The 12,501-nt window shown below is 41.2% G+C and overlaps 1 protein-coding gene across 1 annotated transcript in view; it reads right to left on the bottom strand.

Moving 5' to 3' along the window:
• The window catches only part of SDK1 (sidekick cell adhesion molecule 1), a 657,393-nt gene that overhangs the window by 111,987 nt on the left and 532,905 nt on the right, over positions 1-12,501 (bottom strand). The window contains 2 exon segments of the mRNA XM_030578466.1: positions 9,880-10,001; positions 11,567-11,758. Of these exon segments, the coding sequence (XP_030434326.1) occupies positions 9,880-10,001; positions 11,567-11,758 (314 nt within the window).

Below are 12,501 nucleotides of genomic sequence, written 5' to 3'. Positions count from 1 at the left end.
AAGTGAGACCCCACATCAGAACAAAGCTTTCTGTATCATACAAGGATGACTCGTGCAGTCTTTGAGAAAGGGCAGACCCAGGACCAGTCTGGCACATTGGAAGTTTCCTCACTCGAAAGCCAGCTGGGTAACAGGTGGCATATTACCTGCTTCAGGGCCTTGGAGGCTATGGGCAGAATGGCTTTACAGACAGTAATTATTAACCCTGCTTAGACCTGTACACTGGTGAAAGATAAAAACAGGGAGGGGGATGAAAGCAGGAGTAGTAGAAGCAAACAACTGCAGGAGATGCTCAGGCCTCTCAGTAGAACTTTGAAGAAAAATAGAATACAGACTCAGAGAACTCCTTTTGTGGAAACCTGCCAACATTCCACCCATCTTCCAGTATCCTGGTACCAGCAGGAGGGCAACTTTTACATACAGGGCCTCAGCCTACCTCCACTGAAGTTAACAGTAGGACTCTGAGTGCACTTCCGCTGTATAAGAGCCAAATGAAGACAACTGGAGGGTGTTGTGGATGACTGGACAGACAAATACTGTTGTAGGCCACTGCTAATTAGGGAAGAATTTATGAATTTAGCAGTAATGTTAGGAATCAGGCTTACAACAGAATGTGTAAAGGTGGGCTTTTGTTTTAACTGTTTTGATGTCTCATACACAGAGATGCAGAATTTTTTCGGTGATTCATCCTGATTCATGGTTCTAAGACCAACCCTGTACAAAGATGCAGTTATTTTTGCTAAATCATTCTGGTGTCAGTTTAGAAGTGTTCTATCATCTTCAAACAAAGGAGTATAAAAGGAGCTTTCTCCGGTAGAGAGAACAGGGCAGGGACAGAGGGGTCCTTCAGGGAAAACAATTCCTTAGGAACAGGAGGAAGTATAGGTTAAGGCTTATGATTTGTTGTTGTTGTTGTTCTAGATAACAATAAAAGCAACTCTAGGAAAGGATTAAGTCTGGAAAAGACTCGCACAGATACACGTGTGTACTGCAGCAGAAGCAGCACGGGAATGCCCCCTGCTTATAATACCCTTTGCAGACCTTTCGGTTGCTATCTGAACGTAAACTCTTCCATGCTGGGGACTGTCGTGTAGTTTGCCTCTGAACAGTGCCCAACCCAACAGGTCCACAACCCTGACTGGGGCTTGCGGGTGTTACAGCGTTACAAATATAATAATGCCCATCAACTCATTCCTTTTAAGCCACTAAACACAGCCATCACATAACGATAGCTATTGTTCATTTCCAACCATGGCTGCATTTTGACTGATGCCCTAAGTGCTTAAGGCTCCATTCTGTTGCCAAACTCTTCAGCCATCCAGTCCCTTTGCCAAGGGAATTATCACGGAGAGGGTAATGCTTTTAGAAACCAGACAATATAGAACAGTACCAGATTTATAATTCAAACCAATCATCGTTCAATACTGGAGTGAAAAATCAGAGGGGTTCGCCTCTTCACTTTTACAAGAAATGCTAATACAAAGAGTGGAAATGGTTCCAAACCTGGGAATGCTTATCAAGTACTAACTGCTGTAAATGGAACATGTTTCCATGGGTATATCTACACTGAAATTAAAACCCCATGGCTGGCCCGTACCAGCTGGATTGTGCTTGTGGGACTCAGGCTAAGGGGTTGTTTAATTGCTTTCTAGACATTCAGGCTTGGACCCTGCGAGGTAGGAGAGTCCCTGAGCTCAGGCAGCAGCTCGAGCCCAAATATCTGAACTGCAATTAAACAGCCCCTTAGCCAGAGCCTGAGTCAGCCAGCACAGGCCAGCCATGGGTGTCTGTCTGTAGTGTAGACATACTGTATATGTTCTAGAGGCAACTTGTGTTCAGCTATAGTTCATGGTATGTCAGTTTTCATTGCAGAGGTTTATAAACAGGCATTTGAAGTCACTTTTGGAGGAAATTGGGTACAGATGTTGTCAGCCTAGATGCAATATTTTCCTTACAAAAGAATACTTAAAATTGATTCGGCCATTTTTTATTTAAAGATTGGCAAAGGTATAAAACTGTCAGAGTTCCAAACACTTTATTTACCAAGCTCTAAAGTGAAAATGACCTCAAGAGAAGTACCTTATACAATGGATGAATCTGAATAGCTCCATTGACACTGAGACTTTGATTTAATCTGTGAAACAAGAGTAATTCTCAGTTAATGTTACCACTTCATTCTTAACTCACTGAGGTTATGGCTCCATATTGTAGTAGCACTTAAATATTTTCCTGGGATGAAAATCTGTTTTCCAGTTCTGACAGTATTCTCTATTATATGTACAGGAAATCTCTCTCAGACCAGCAGAAATACTTTGTGTGTGCTCTCTCTCGTTCAGCACGTACTCCCCCAGTTTTGAGACCCTGTGGTGTTCTCATAGAGCCTCCTATTGCTTAAATGCGGCACAGCCAGTGCTTCCTGCCTCAGTTTCCTTCCTTGAGGTAGGTCTCCTTAGCCTTCCACATATCGGTCAGTTAGGAGATGTAGCTTGGCCCTCCAGCCAAGTCACAAACAAATGTAACTCCTTCTGGGGTAAGAAAAGGCCCAACAAACGAAAAGGTTCTTCCGCCCTGGTGGGCTTTTCTTCAGCTTGACCCGCGAGCCCCTGTTCCTCTGGGCTATCTTTCTACCCTTTCCCTGCTCCAGTATAGAACATTCAGCCTTCCGGGCTAGTTCACCTGAAGTACTGTTCTCAGCCCCTTTTGAGCTCTGGCATCCTTCCCTGCTCCACGATAGAGCACTGGCCCCCAGGCTGGTTCCTCTGGAGCACCCAACTTTCTGCAGATCCTGGCTCAGGACTTCGGCAGGAGTGATTCCTCCCCAAACTGAGCTCTTTCAGCTCTTTTATGGGGACCAGCTGTTCATTAGCCTATCACCTGACCCCCTTAGTCCCAATCCCCTCAGCCAGGGAAGCAGCTAATTATTTATGACTGGGGGAGGGGGGCTAGCCCCTTCTCCCCTTGAAGGGGACAGTTACACCATGACATCCTGCCATACCTAATTCCAGTGGGACCTCATACTTTGCCACAAGTCTTCTACTCACTTTGCAACAGCATTATTGATACCCATGGTGAATCAAACTTGGCAGCTGTTAATGTAATAATAATCTACTGAACTTTTGATAGGATGGGCAAAACACCCAGCAAGACACTCACGCTGTGGTGTCATTTACACATGACTCCTGTCAGAGTCCCAGGAAATCCAGCAAGAGAGAAACAGGACGAAACTAGGCTGCAGCATGGAGAGAATCCAAATGTGAAACAATGAGGAACAACAGCCAGGATCCAAAACATATTTTTCGTAGGGAACTGCCCCCCCAAAATCAGTAACATACATGCCCTTTATATTAGGCACTGAATGTATCTTGGAATACATGGTGGTGTGTGGCAATATGAAGGATTTATTGACATGAGTTTGCGATGACCACATTACTCATCAGTGGCAAAGCCACAAGTCAGTTATTCCGAACAGATGTTAATAAAGCCTTCATGCCCACACCACACTCTTCTCTACTTTGCCAATGCTGGTTGTTTCACAAAAAATTTTTTTTAAAATGTTTTTAAATGGTCTTCTGACTACTTTTTTGTACTTCTGGTTTGGAAATCCAGTTTGCTTCAGTACTATGGGTTTAACTGTACAAAATAAAAGAGAGGAAAACTACTGCTAATAAATTTTAATAAACCTCTTAAGAAATATGCCATGTCGATTTACTATGAATTAGGGTGATGAGATTTTAATGTTTGATATCGCAATACCAGCCAAAGTTAGAATTAAAGGTCCCGGTTCTCCTTTCACTTTCCTTGGTGCAAACCAGGAGTAACTCCATTGACCTCAGTGGAGATACACCAGTGGACAAGAGGAGGGAATCAGCATACTACTTGCAAGCTGGGATTCCAAGCTCCCCAACGTTATGAAACAAGTGTTTTTAGCTCAAAGAGTTTATGCAATATTAGACATTAAAAAGGTCACTCATCCAAAAATCAAATATAACATGTCCTGCACCTGCTCCTACCTGATTCAGCCTCCTACCATATATGGGAAGAAAGAAGGAAACATTTTTGTGGCAGGGTGTGGTTATATATACAAACAACTAGGGCTGTCAAATGATTTAAAAAATAATCACAATTGATCGTGAGATAAAAACAGTTGCAATTAATCATAGTTTTAATCATACTGTTAATAACACAATACCAATTTAAAATTATTGTAATTTTTGGATGTTTTCTACATTTTCAAATATATTGATTTCAATTATAACTCAAAATGGGAAGTGTACAGTGCTCACTTTATATTATCTTCTTTGACTACAAATATTTGCAGTGTAAAAAGATAAGCAAAAGAAATAGTATTTTTCAATTCACCTCATACAAGTACTGTAGTGCAATCTCTTTATTGTGAAAGTGCAACTTACAAATGTAGATTTTTATATATATATATATATATATATAAACTGCACTCAAAACCAAAACAATGTAAAAATTTAGAGCCCATAAGTTTAAGCAGACTGGTGCATACAAATGTTTAGCATATTTGGCATGTAAATAATTTGCAAAGCCGGCTACAACAGTGCCATGCGAATGCCTGTTCTCACTTTCAGGTGAGATTGTAAATAAGAACAAGGCAGCATTATCTCCCGTAAATATAAACAAACTTGTTTGTTTTAACAATTGTCTGAACAAGAAGTAGGACTGAACTTGTATGAGGCGAACTGAAAAATACAATTTCTTTTGTTTATCCTTTTTACAGTGTGATTAATCACAACTATTTTTTAATCTAGTTAATTTGTTTTGGGTTACTCACATGCATTAACTGTGATTAATTGACAGCCCTACAAGCAACAAATGGAAGTTGTTTGTAGAGGCTCAAAGATTTGGAATATTGGAAGGAGACCCAGTAGAGATGGGCCAAGTGCAGGAGAGGGGCACAGTGGGCCAAGTGCAGGAGAGGAATTCAAAAGTTCAAAGTAAATTAAACTTATTCTATGGTTGCAGCAGCAGAAATAAAGGAAAATAATCTCCTGGTTACCAAGTTCCCATAGAACACATGCAGTGTGAGAGTACAAGTTCATATTTTGGTCAGCTGAGACCTCAGTCATGCTTTGTCATGAGCCCACACTGTTGTACTGCCCCCGGAGCAACAGCCTTGCGTAAGTCAAATTTTGCATAAGTCGGGAATGTATCTCCAACAATTATGCCAGAAAGGAAAAAAAAAAAGCTTACAGAATTTACAGAACGTTTTCCGTAAGTCCGGATTTCTGTAAGTCGAGTTTGCATAACGCAGGGAGCGTCTGTATTGCAGTTTCCTCAGTCTGACGCTTTATTCTAAATTAATCAGTACTTTTTTCATCCATTCTTTTTATTGCACAGCTTGGCTGCATACAGTTCACTGCAATTCTCAATATTTGAACCTTGATCCATGTGAGCAATCACAACCAGCTAGCATAAGTCCCCTGGTTTTACATCTTTTCCCTGATTATAAGAGTTACACACATCCAATCTGGTTTCATTCATTACAACAGTGGTTTTCAACCGGTGGAGGTCCACAGACAATGTCCAAGATATCCATAGAGGTGCACACCTCCATTTGAAATTTTGTAGGGGTTCACAAATGAAACAAGGTTGAAAACCACTACATTAGAATATAAAAACAATGACCTCCCTCACTGAAAATGGAAACTTAAAAGAGCACTTTTAATATTGCATAAGAGAAAGCTAGTGATCCAAATATACAGCAGGGAATAGTACTCCATGGTATGTATGTACACTGTACACCCACACAGCTGAGATAGGTTTGTCAGGTATGAAGCTTAAGGGGAACTCCACAGACTTTAAAAAGATGAAAAAAAAACCCCAAAATTATTTAAGTTCCTAAATTTAACTAAGTAGCTACTAGTAGAGTCTACTGCTTGTATTTCTTTTTTTTTTTAATATCAGATATTGTGATGTGATATATGGCTGGGACCCGTCCAATAATTCTGACTGACACAAGTGGTCTCACTAAAGACCATCAAACTCTTTATAATGAGTAAGATTACTCCCATAAGTAAGGATTGCAGAATTAAGTCCTTGAATTGTGTTGGAGAGTTTTATGTTTTCCAAAAAATTATAAATAACAAGTTTAAGAGATACCCTAATCAGTAATCTAGCATTGTTTATGTGCAGACTAATGGAGACAGTTTCAAAAAAAACAATGCATTGCAAAATCAATTTCGTCCTTGCTTATATGCCCATACCTCCATTCAGAGTTCTGCATTTCTCCTGGAAAAGCTATCACTATTACATCACTATCAATGTAAAGCAGCATAGAGACTCCATCTGCCACAACTTCTCAGGTGACAAAGATTCCACTGGCAGCAGAAATGCAGAAGTTTGAACCCAGGTATTGGCAGGTAGTAAAACCTTCCTGTTCACATTATGGATAGTGACTTCTGATTCTGATCGAAATTACACGAGAGTAAATCAGCAGCAACTCCTCAAGTCCTCTCAGTCATCCCAGAGGTGATGGAATCCAGGACCAGTGTACAACCTAAGGGACAATACTGCATTTATAACAGGTTGAAGACCAGATCCTCAGCTGTGGCAGCACAGCAGCCTTTGCAATCCTCTGATCATGAAGCATTCTGTTCAAAGGCTGGAGCTAAAACATATATTAGAGCAACCTAAAGGCTACTCAAATCTGCTTTAGCTACCAATAGCCACACCCCATTTCCCCTGGCAATGCCCCCTACACAGGCAACCACTGAGCATCCCCCTACAACAGGTGAATCATTTGGAAGCTGGAGTCTCTGGGCACAGCAAATATTAAGTTGCTATAATGCACAAAGAAGCATTAAGTGGTTTTTTATTTTAATTTTAGGACTGAAATGTAATTGTATTGGTACAGCAGCTATTACCACCATCATGACTGCTGCAGAGATGACAGTTTAAAGCAGTTTTGTGATATTGTAAAAATCAGATGTTTAAATTTGATTCTCGTTGATAGAAACAGTAAAAGCTTTAGATTTGAAAACCACAAGCTGTTTCAATGTATGCTTTTACTGTAACATTCAAATGTAAGTAGAAATGACAAAGGAAAAACACTACCCTAAAACAGAGCCTCTGAAAAGGTAAAATATAACAACACGAGAAGCAAAAGAAGCTGTTCAGCTCACTGTATTGCCAGAGGCATAAAGAAAGCCCTGCTCAGACCAGCTATTTCTATTTTTAAACTCGCAGTTGTTTCCGTGTCATGGCATCAGGGGCTTTCAGCAGATGCACCAGTGACTGGAAACATTCCTTCAGAAATTCATGAATGATAAATCTTGGGCTCAAAGCATCCCTGATTTAGCTGGGTTCTTTTTCATGGAATGCTACAGTTAAAGGGGGTCCTTGTCCACAAATATAATGCTATTAAAAATGCAGTTAGGTCAGTGAATGGAAAAGATCAGAAAGACTATAAATCATTACTGTGGACTGTAACATAGTTTTAAAGCCTTAATGGGAAAGTCCTCCCACCATATCAAGTCCAAATAGCTGGGTTTGGTGCAGATGAGACATTCTGAGAGAACAATTGTAGAAGGAATCCTTCCTCACTCCCACGCTGCACAGCAGTATGAGTGCTACTCCACAGTCACTACTGGTGAGCCCCTTTCCATAAAGGATGATATGGCTGGTGGATCTGTGTTTTTGCAGATACTAGTCCCACTCCTCATCTAGGTCCTGCATCTCCCCTGGCCACAAAATCCCTCTTTGTGGAGGAGCATATGTAAAGCTTGGCTTCAGAGCACGCATACTGTGTGGATTCCTGTTGAGGTTCCAAGAATCCCCTTACATGGCACAACAAAAAGGCCTCTAAGCTCTGTTGCATCTGAGACCCTCCATGGATGCAGAGGAGAGGGTTTTACCCTTGTTGTTAAGCTGTTTTAATACTTTGAGATTCATTTTATTTCAATGGTGTTTTGTGATCCAATGTAGCTCACAAATTAACAAGTTCCCAGCAACATCCTTGTGGTGTTCCAGAACGTGCTAAACCATCAGATTGTAGGTTTCACCATTTCACTTTGTAATATGCAATAAAGTGTATGTCAATGGATCAAAATGTACCAATTAGTTCACAATGATCTCATTACCAAGTGAATGAATTGTATCAACAAATCTAAAGTGGTGACGCTGATTGAAGAAAGCCAACATTTGGTTTTAAAAACAGATTATATTACTTATAAAGTTTCGTGGGCAGAAAAGCAGCAGCACAACTCATCTGTCAGGAGAACTGAGATACGTACATTTCCTCCAAGGCATAATGACAGAAACCAGGAGGAATATTGTTTAAAACTAATGAGGAAGAGAATTCACCCTATACATATCTAAAGACCTGGATAGGAGAAACAGACATATTTCATTACATGATAACACAACCTCATTAATGTTTGGACATTTGCTATATAAAGCAATTCATCCTGTTCTTACCCTTTGTAGCCTATAAACTAATACCCAAGGTATAGTACTTGGTCTGTAAACTCACCTAAAGGAATCTGAAGTCAGGTTTCCATTACTAAAATTTTTCAGAAATGTTGGACTTCAAACAGACAGAGTTTGCTTAGTTTAGCGACAAAGAGTCCCGTGGAACCTTACAGACTAACAGAAGTATTGGAGCATAAGCTTTCATTGGTGAATACCCACTGCATCTGACGAAGAGGGTATTCACCCACAAAAGCTCATGCTCCAATACTTCTGTTAGTCTATAAGGTGCCACAGGACGCTGTCGCTTTTTATAGATCCAGACTAACACCCCTCTGATGCTTAGTTTACGTTTCATCTTACGTTTTCCTGAAAACACAGACAAAAGCTTCTTACATAGGTCCATCTGAATTATTCAAAGAATGAGACCCCTCAGATATATATTATGTGTGAGTCTTAACATATTTACCGTACAAGAAACTTTCAGTTTGCTCCTGAGTTTCCTTTGTTGATCTTTTTGTTCTGCCTGTTGTGACAGACCCAAGCCAGTGAGGTACAGGAGTCTGGTAGAGGGCAAATACACTGGTCACTGGATGAGTAGCTTTCTGTTCCCTGAGTGACCAGAGCAGGGGCTGCACTAGAGTAATCAGGAACCTGCTAGAAACAATTAAGGCAGACAGGCTGATTAGGTCACCTGCAGCCAATCAAGGCAGGCTAATCAGGGCACCTGGGTTTAAAAAGGAGCTCACTCCAGTCAGGTGAGGAGGAGCCAGAGGAGAGGAAGTGCGTGTGAGGAGCTGGGAGCAAGAGGCACAAGGAGCTGAGAGTGAGAGGGTGTACTGCTGGAGGACTAAGGCGTACAAGCATTATCAGACACCAGGAGGAAGGTCCTGTGGTGAGGATAAAGAAGGTGTTTGGAGAAGGCCATGGGGAATTAGCCAAGGGAGTTGTAGCTGTTATGCGGCTGTTACAAGAGGCATTATAGACAGCTGCAATCCACAGGGCCCTGGGCTGGAACCCAGAGTAGAGGGTGGGCCCGGGTTCCCCACAAACCTCCCAACTCCTGATCAGACACAGGAGGAGTTGATCCAGACTGTGGGGAAGATCACTGAGGTGAGCAAATCTGCCAATAAGCGCAGGACCCACCAAGGTAGAGGAGGACTTTGTCACATTGTGCACAAAAATTAAAACATACAGATGACCCTTTTCTCTCCCTGGTTGTTCCATTGCCATTTCTTGGCTAACCCTTCTGAATTCTGTTGGGTTTTAACCTCTACCTTCTCTCCCAAGAAACCAAACATCACCAAAACAATCAATCAGTCCAGTGGTCACTTGTTCAAGACCTCGTATCTGAAGCTGATCAAAAATGTGATTTGAGTAGCAGAGGAAGATTCAGATGATCTATTACTGATTAGAAACCTCAACAGATTTCTGTCATGTACGTACCTGCCCCTCTACTATCCACTTGGAGATGGAGGTTTTCCCATCGTATCCGGGCCGGAACTGAAGCGTGGCAGAGCGAGGACTAATGTTAGAAATAACCAGATTAGATGGGGCACCGGGGAGTTCTGCAGAAATTAAAACAAATTAAAAAGGGTAGAAATACTTTGGGATTTAGGGTACAAGTAGGCAGATTACTAAGTAGACATTCAATATTTCAGCAAGTCGTACAGTATATCACTTATAATAGAGGAAATACTTCAATTTTGCACAGACATATAAAATTATATTATTATTTACACTACACCATATGTATGCATGGCATTTTATAGACTAATAAAATGACATATCCCTGTCTTGAGGACTCTAGAATCTAGATTAACATTGCACCACAAAAGTTACATAAGAAAAAGAGGCATGGTCTAGTGGTTAAGGTGGTCCGGAAATCTGGGCTCCACTCCCAGCTCTGCTAGTGAATTGCTGTGTGACCTCAAGGAAATCACTTAAACTCTCTATGCTTCAGCTTCCCATCTATAAAATGGAGATAATATTTAAATACCTCAAAATGTATAGAGGTTTAATATATAAATGATAGTAAGAGAGTGATATCCTGGTGTCTGACTGTTGGGTCTTGGTCACATGCTCAGGGTCTAACTGATCACCATATTTGGGGTCAGGAAGGAATTTTCCCCTGGGTCAGATAGAGAAAAAACTCACAAGATCTGTCTTTCTCTGCGCTGTGGGACATGGGATGCTTTCTGGTTTGAACTAGAGTAAATGGCAGATTCTCTGTAACTTGAAGTCTTTAAATCAAGATTTGAGAACTTCAGTAACTCAGCCAGAGGTAATGGGCCTATTACAGGAGTGGGTGGGTGAGATTCTGCAGCCTGCAAGGTTCAGGAGGTCAGACTAAATGATCATGATGGTCCCTTCTGACCTTAATGTCTACGAGTCAATGAGATGGAAGGTTCTTTGAATAGGGTAGCAAGGATTTCTGAGAACCTGTCTAGTTAGCAGGTGTTGGAACTCTGCAGAGAAATGTTGACCAGTATCTGCTGACTCAGTGTGGCAGATCCAGTTTGTTAACTACATGCTGGATATAAGTTAGGTGGGAGTGACTCTTTAGGCAGCAGAAATGGGGGTATAGGACAAAGAGGTCTCTGTAGAGAAATCCCATGATCAGTCAAGCTTAAGCAGCTTGCTTGCCGAGCTGGTGCCTGGAGCCGGCTCTGGCTCCAGGATGTGGAACTACTACTTCTACAAGATCTCTCGCATGCCAGCACTCCCCACTTCTATAAATATTTTTTATTTGTATCACACAAATATATTACAGTCCAAGTACACTGCAGTTCTAATCCTTACAAATAGAAAAATCTTTCTTTGTTTTTAAAAAGCATCTAAACTCCCTTGCCCCAAAAGTTGTGGGTTTTTTGGATTTTTTTAATAATGGTCACTGCTCGCCCCATATCTGATGTTACTTTATAAATGCAGAAAGATACTATAATAAGTATCTATTTTATTACCTTTCCCTCTCATTCCTCCATCCCTTCTATTCTTCTTTAATTATGTTGTACTGTGCCTTCGTCGTTAGAAATAAAAGCATTACTATTACCATACTCAGGAAACCAGTGTTTCCTGGAATGCAGCCGCACACAGGAGTCAGTATACTTTAGGTCATACTAGTTTTACCAACCTGGGGGCACTCCCGAGGAAATGGTAGAGGAGGTGACCAACCCAGTGCCTTTTGCAGTCATAGCTGCCACCTCAATAGTGTAGGTCGTGAGAGACGACAGCCCAGTGATTTTGTATTCAAGGGTTGTGTTGGCTAGAGTGCGAGCCAGACGAGATTCATTCCTGCTGTACATCTCCCAGGAGATCTGGTAGCCTAGAAAACAATTACACAGAAATCAAGGAGTTGTAACAATGGTGTGTTCTTTGTCTTCCTGTGCATGATAATCCAAAGTTCACAAACTGTGGTGGAACACTTGCTGCTGGTGGACGGTGGAGAGATAGCTGGGGGTCATGTTGCTGGCTCTCCTCCAGCATAGATACCTTTTTACAGAAAGGAAAACACACATAATGCATTAAGGCCAATTAAAAATACTTAAGTCCTTTTCCAGTACTACTTTTCCACATGAGAAATTATTGTGGATGTCACTGGGATATCATGTGACCATGAAATTGAAGAGAAGAGAGGTGGTTTACATGGAAGAGCCTTCTATCAGTATGTCACATACGCAATAAAAAGGTTGAGGTAACCCAGGAATAGTCTTTCTAAGAAGGGCGGGATTTCAATTTATGAACTCTAAAAAATGAATAGGAAGAGACACTGAAAAACTCAAACTCTTCTTACCAGCAAGTAGTTATAAAATTCAGTGAAAAATCTATGCACAGCTACCAGGGTGACTCCTTTCCTAGGCTGAAGAGCTAGAAATACTTACAAATAAGATGATAATGATCTTGCAGGAACACGGTGGGACTCTTACAGAAACAGAAAAACCTCTACTTCCCACATCTTCCTGCTGCAGAGACTTTTTAGCAAGGTGAATCATTATCCCGTCTTTTAAAACCTAGTGTAGCCGACCTATCATCCTAATCCCTACAAAGCCTGACCCTCCACCTCATTCT

The sequence above is a fragment of the Gopherus evgoodei genome, chromosome 10 (assembly GCF_007399415.2).
Source record: "Gopherus evgoodei ecotype Sinaloan lineage chromosome 10, rGopEvg1_v1.p, whole genome shotgun sequence".
Classification (NCBI taxonomy): domain Eukaryota; kingdom Metazoa; phylum Chordata; order Testudines; family Testudinidae; genus Gopherus; species Gopherus evgoodei.
Note: the sequence above shows the minus strand (reverse complement) of the source record. Positions and strands in the feature narration are given on the sequence as shown.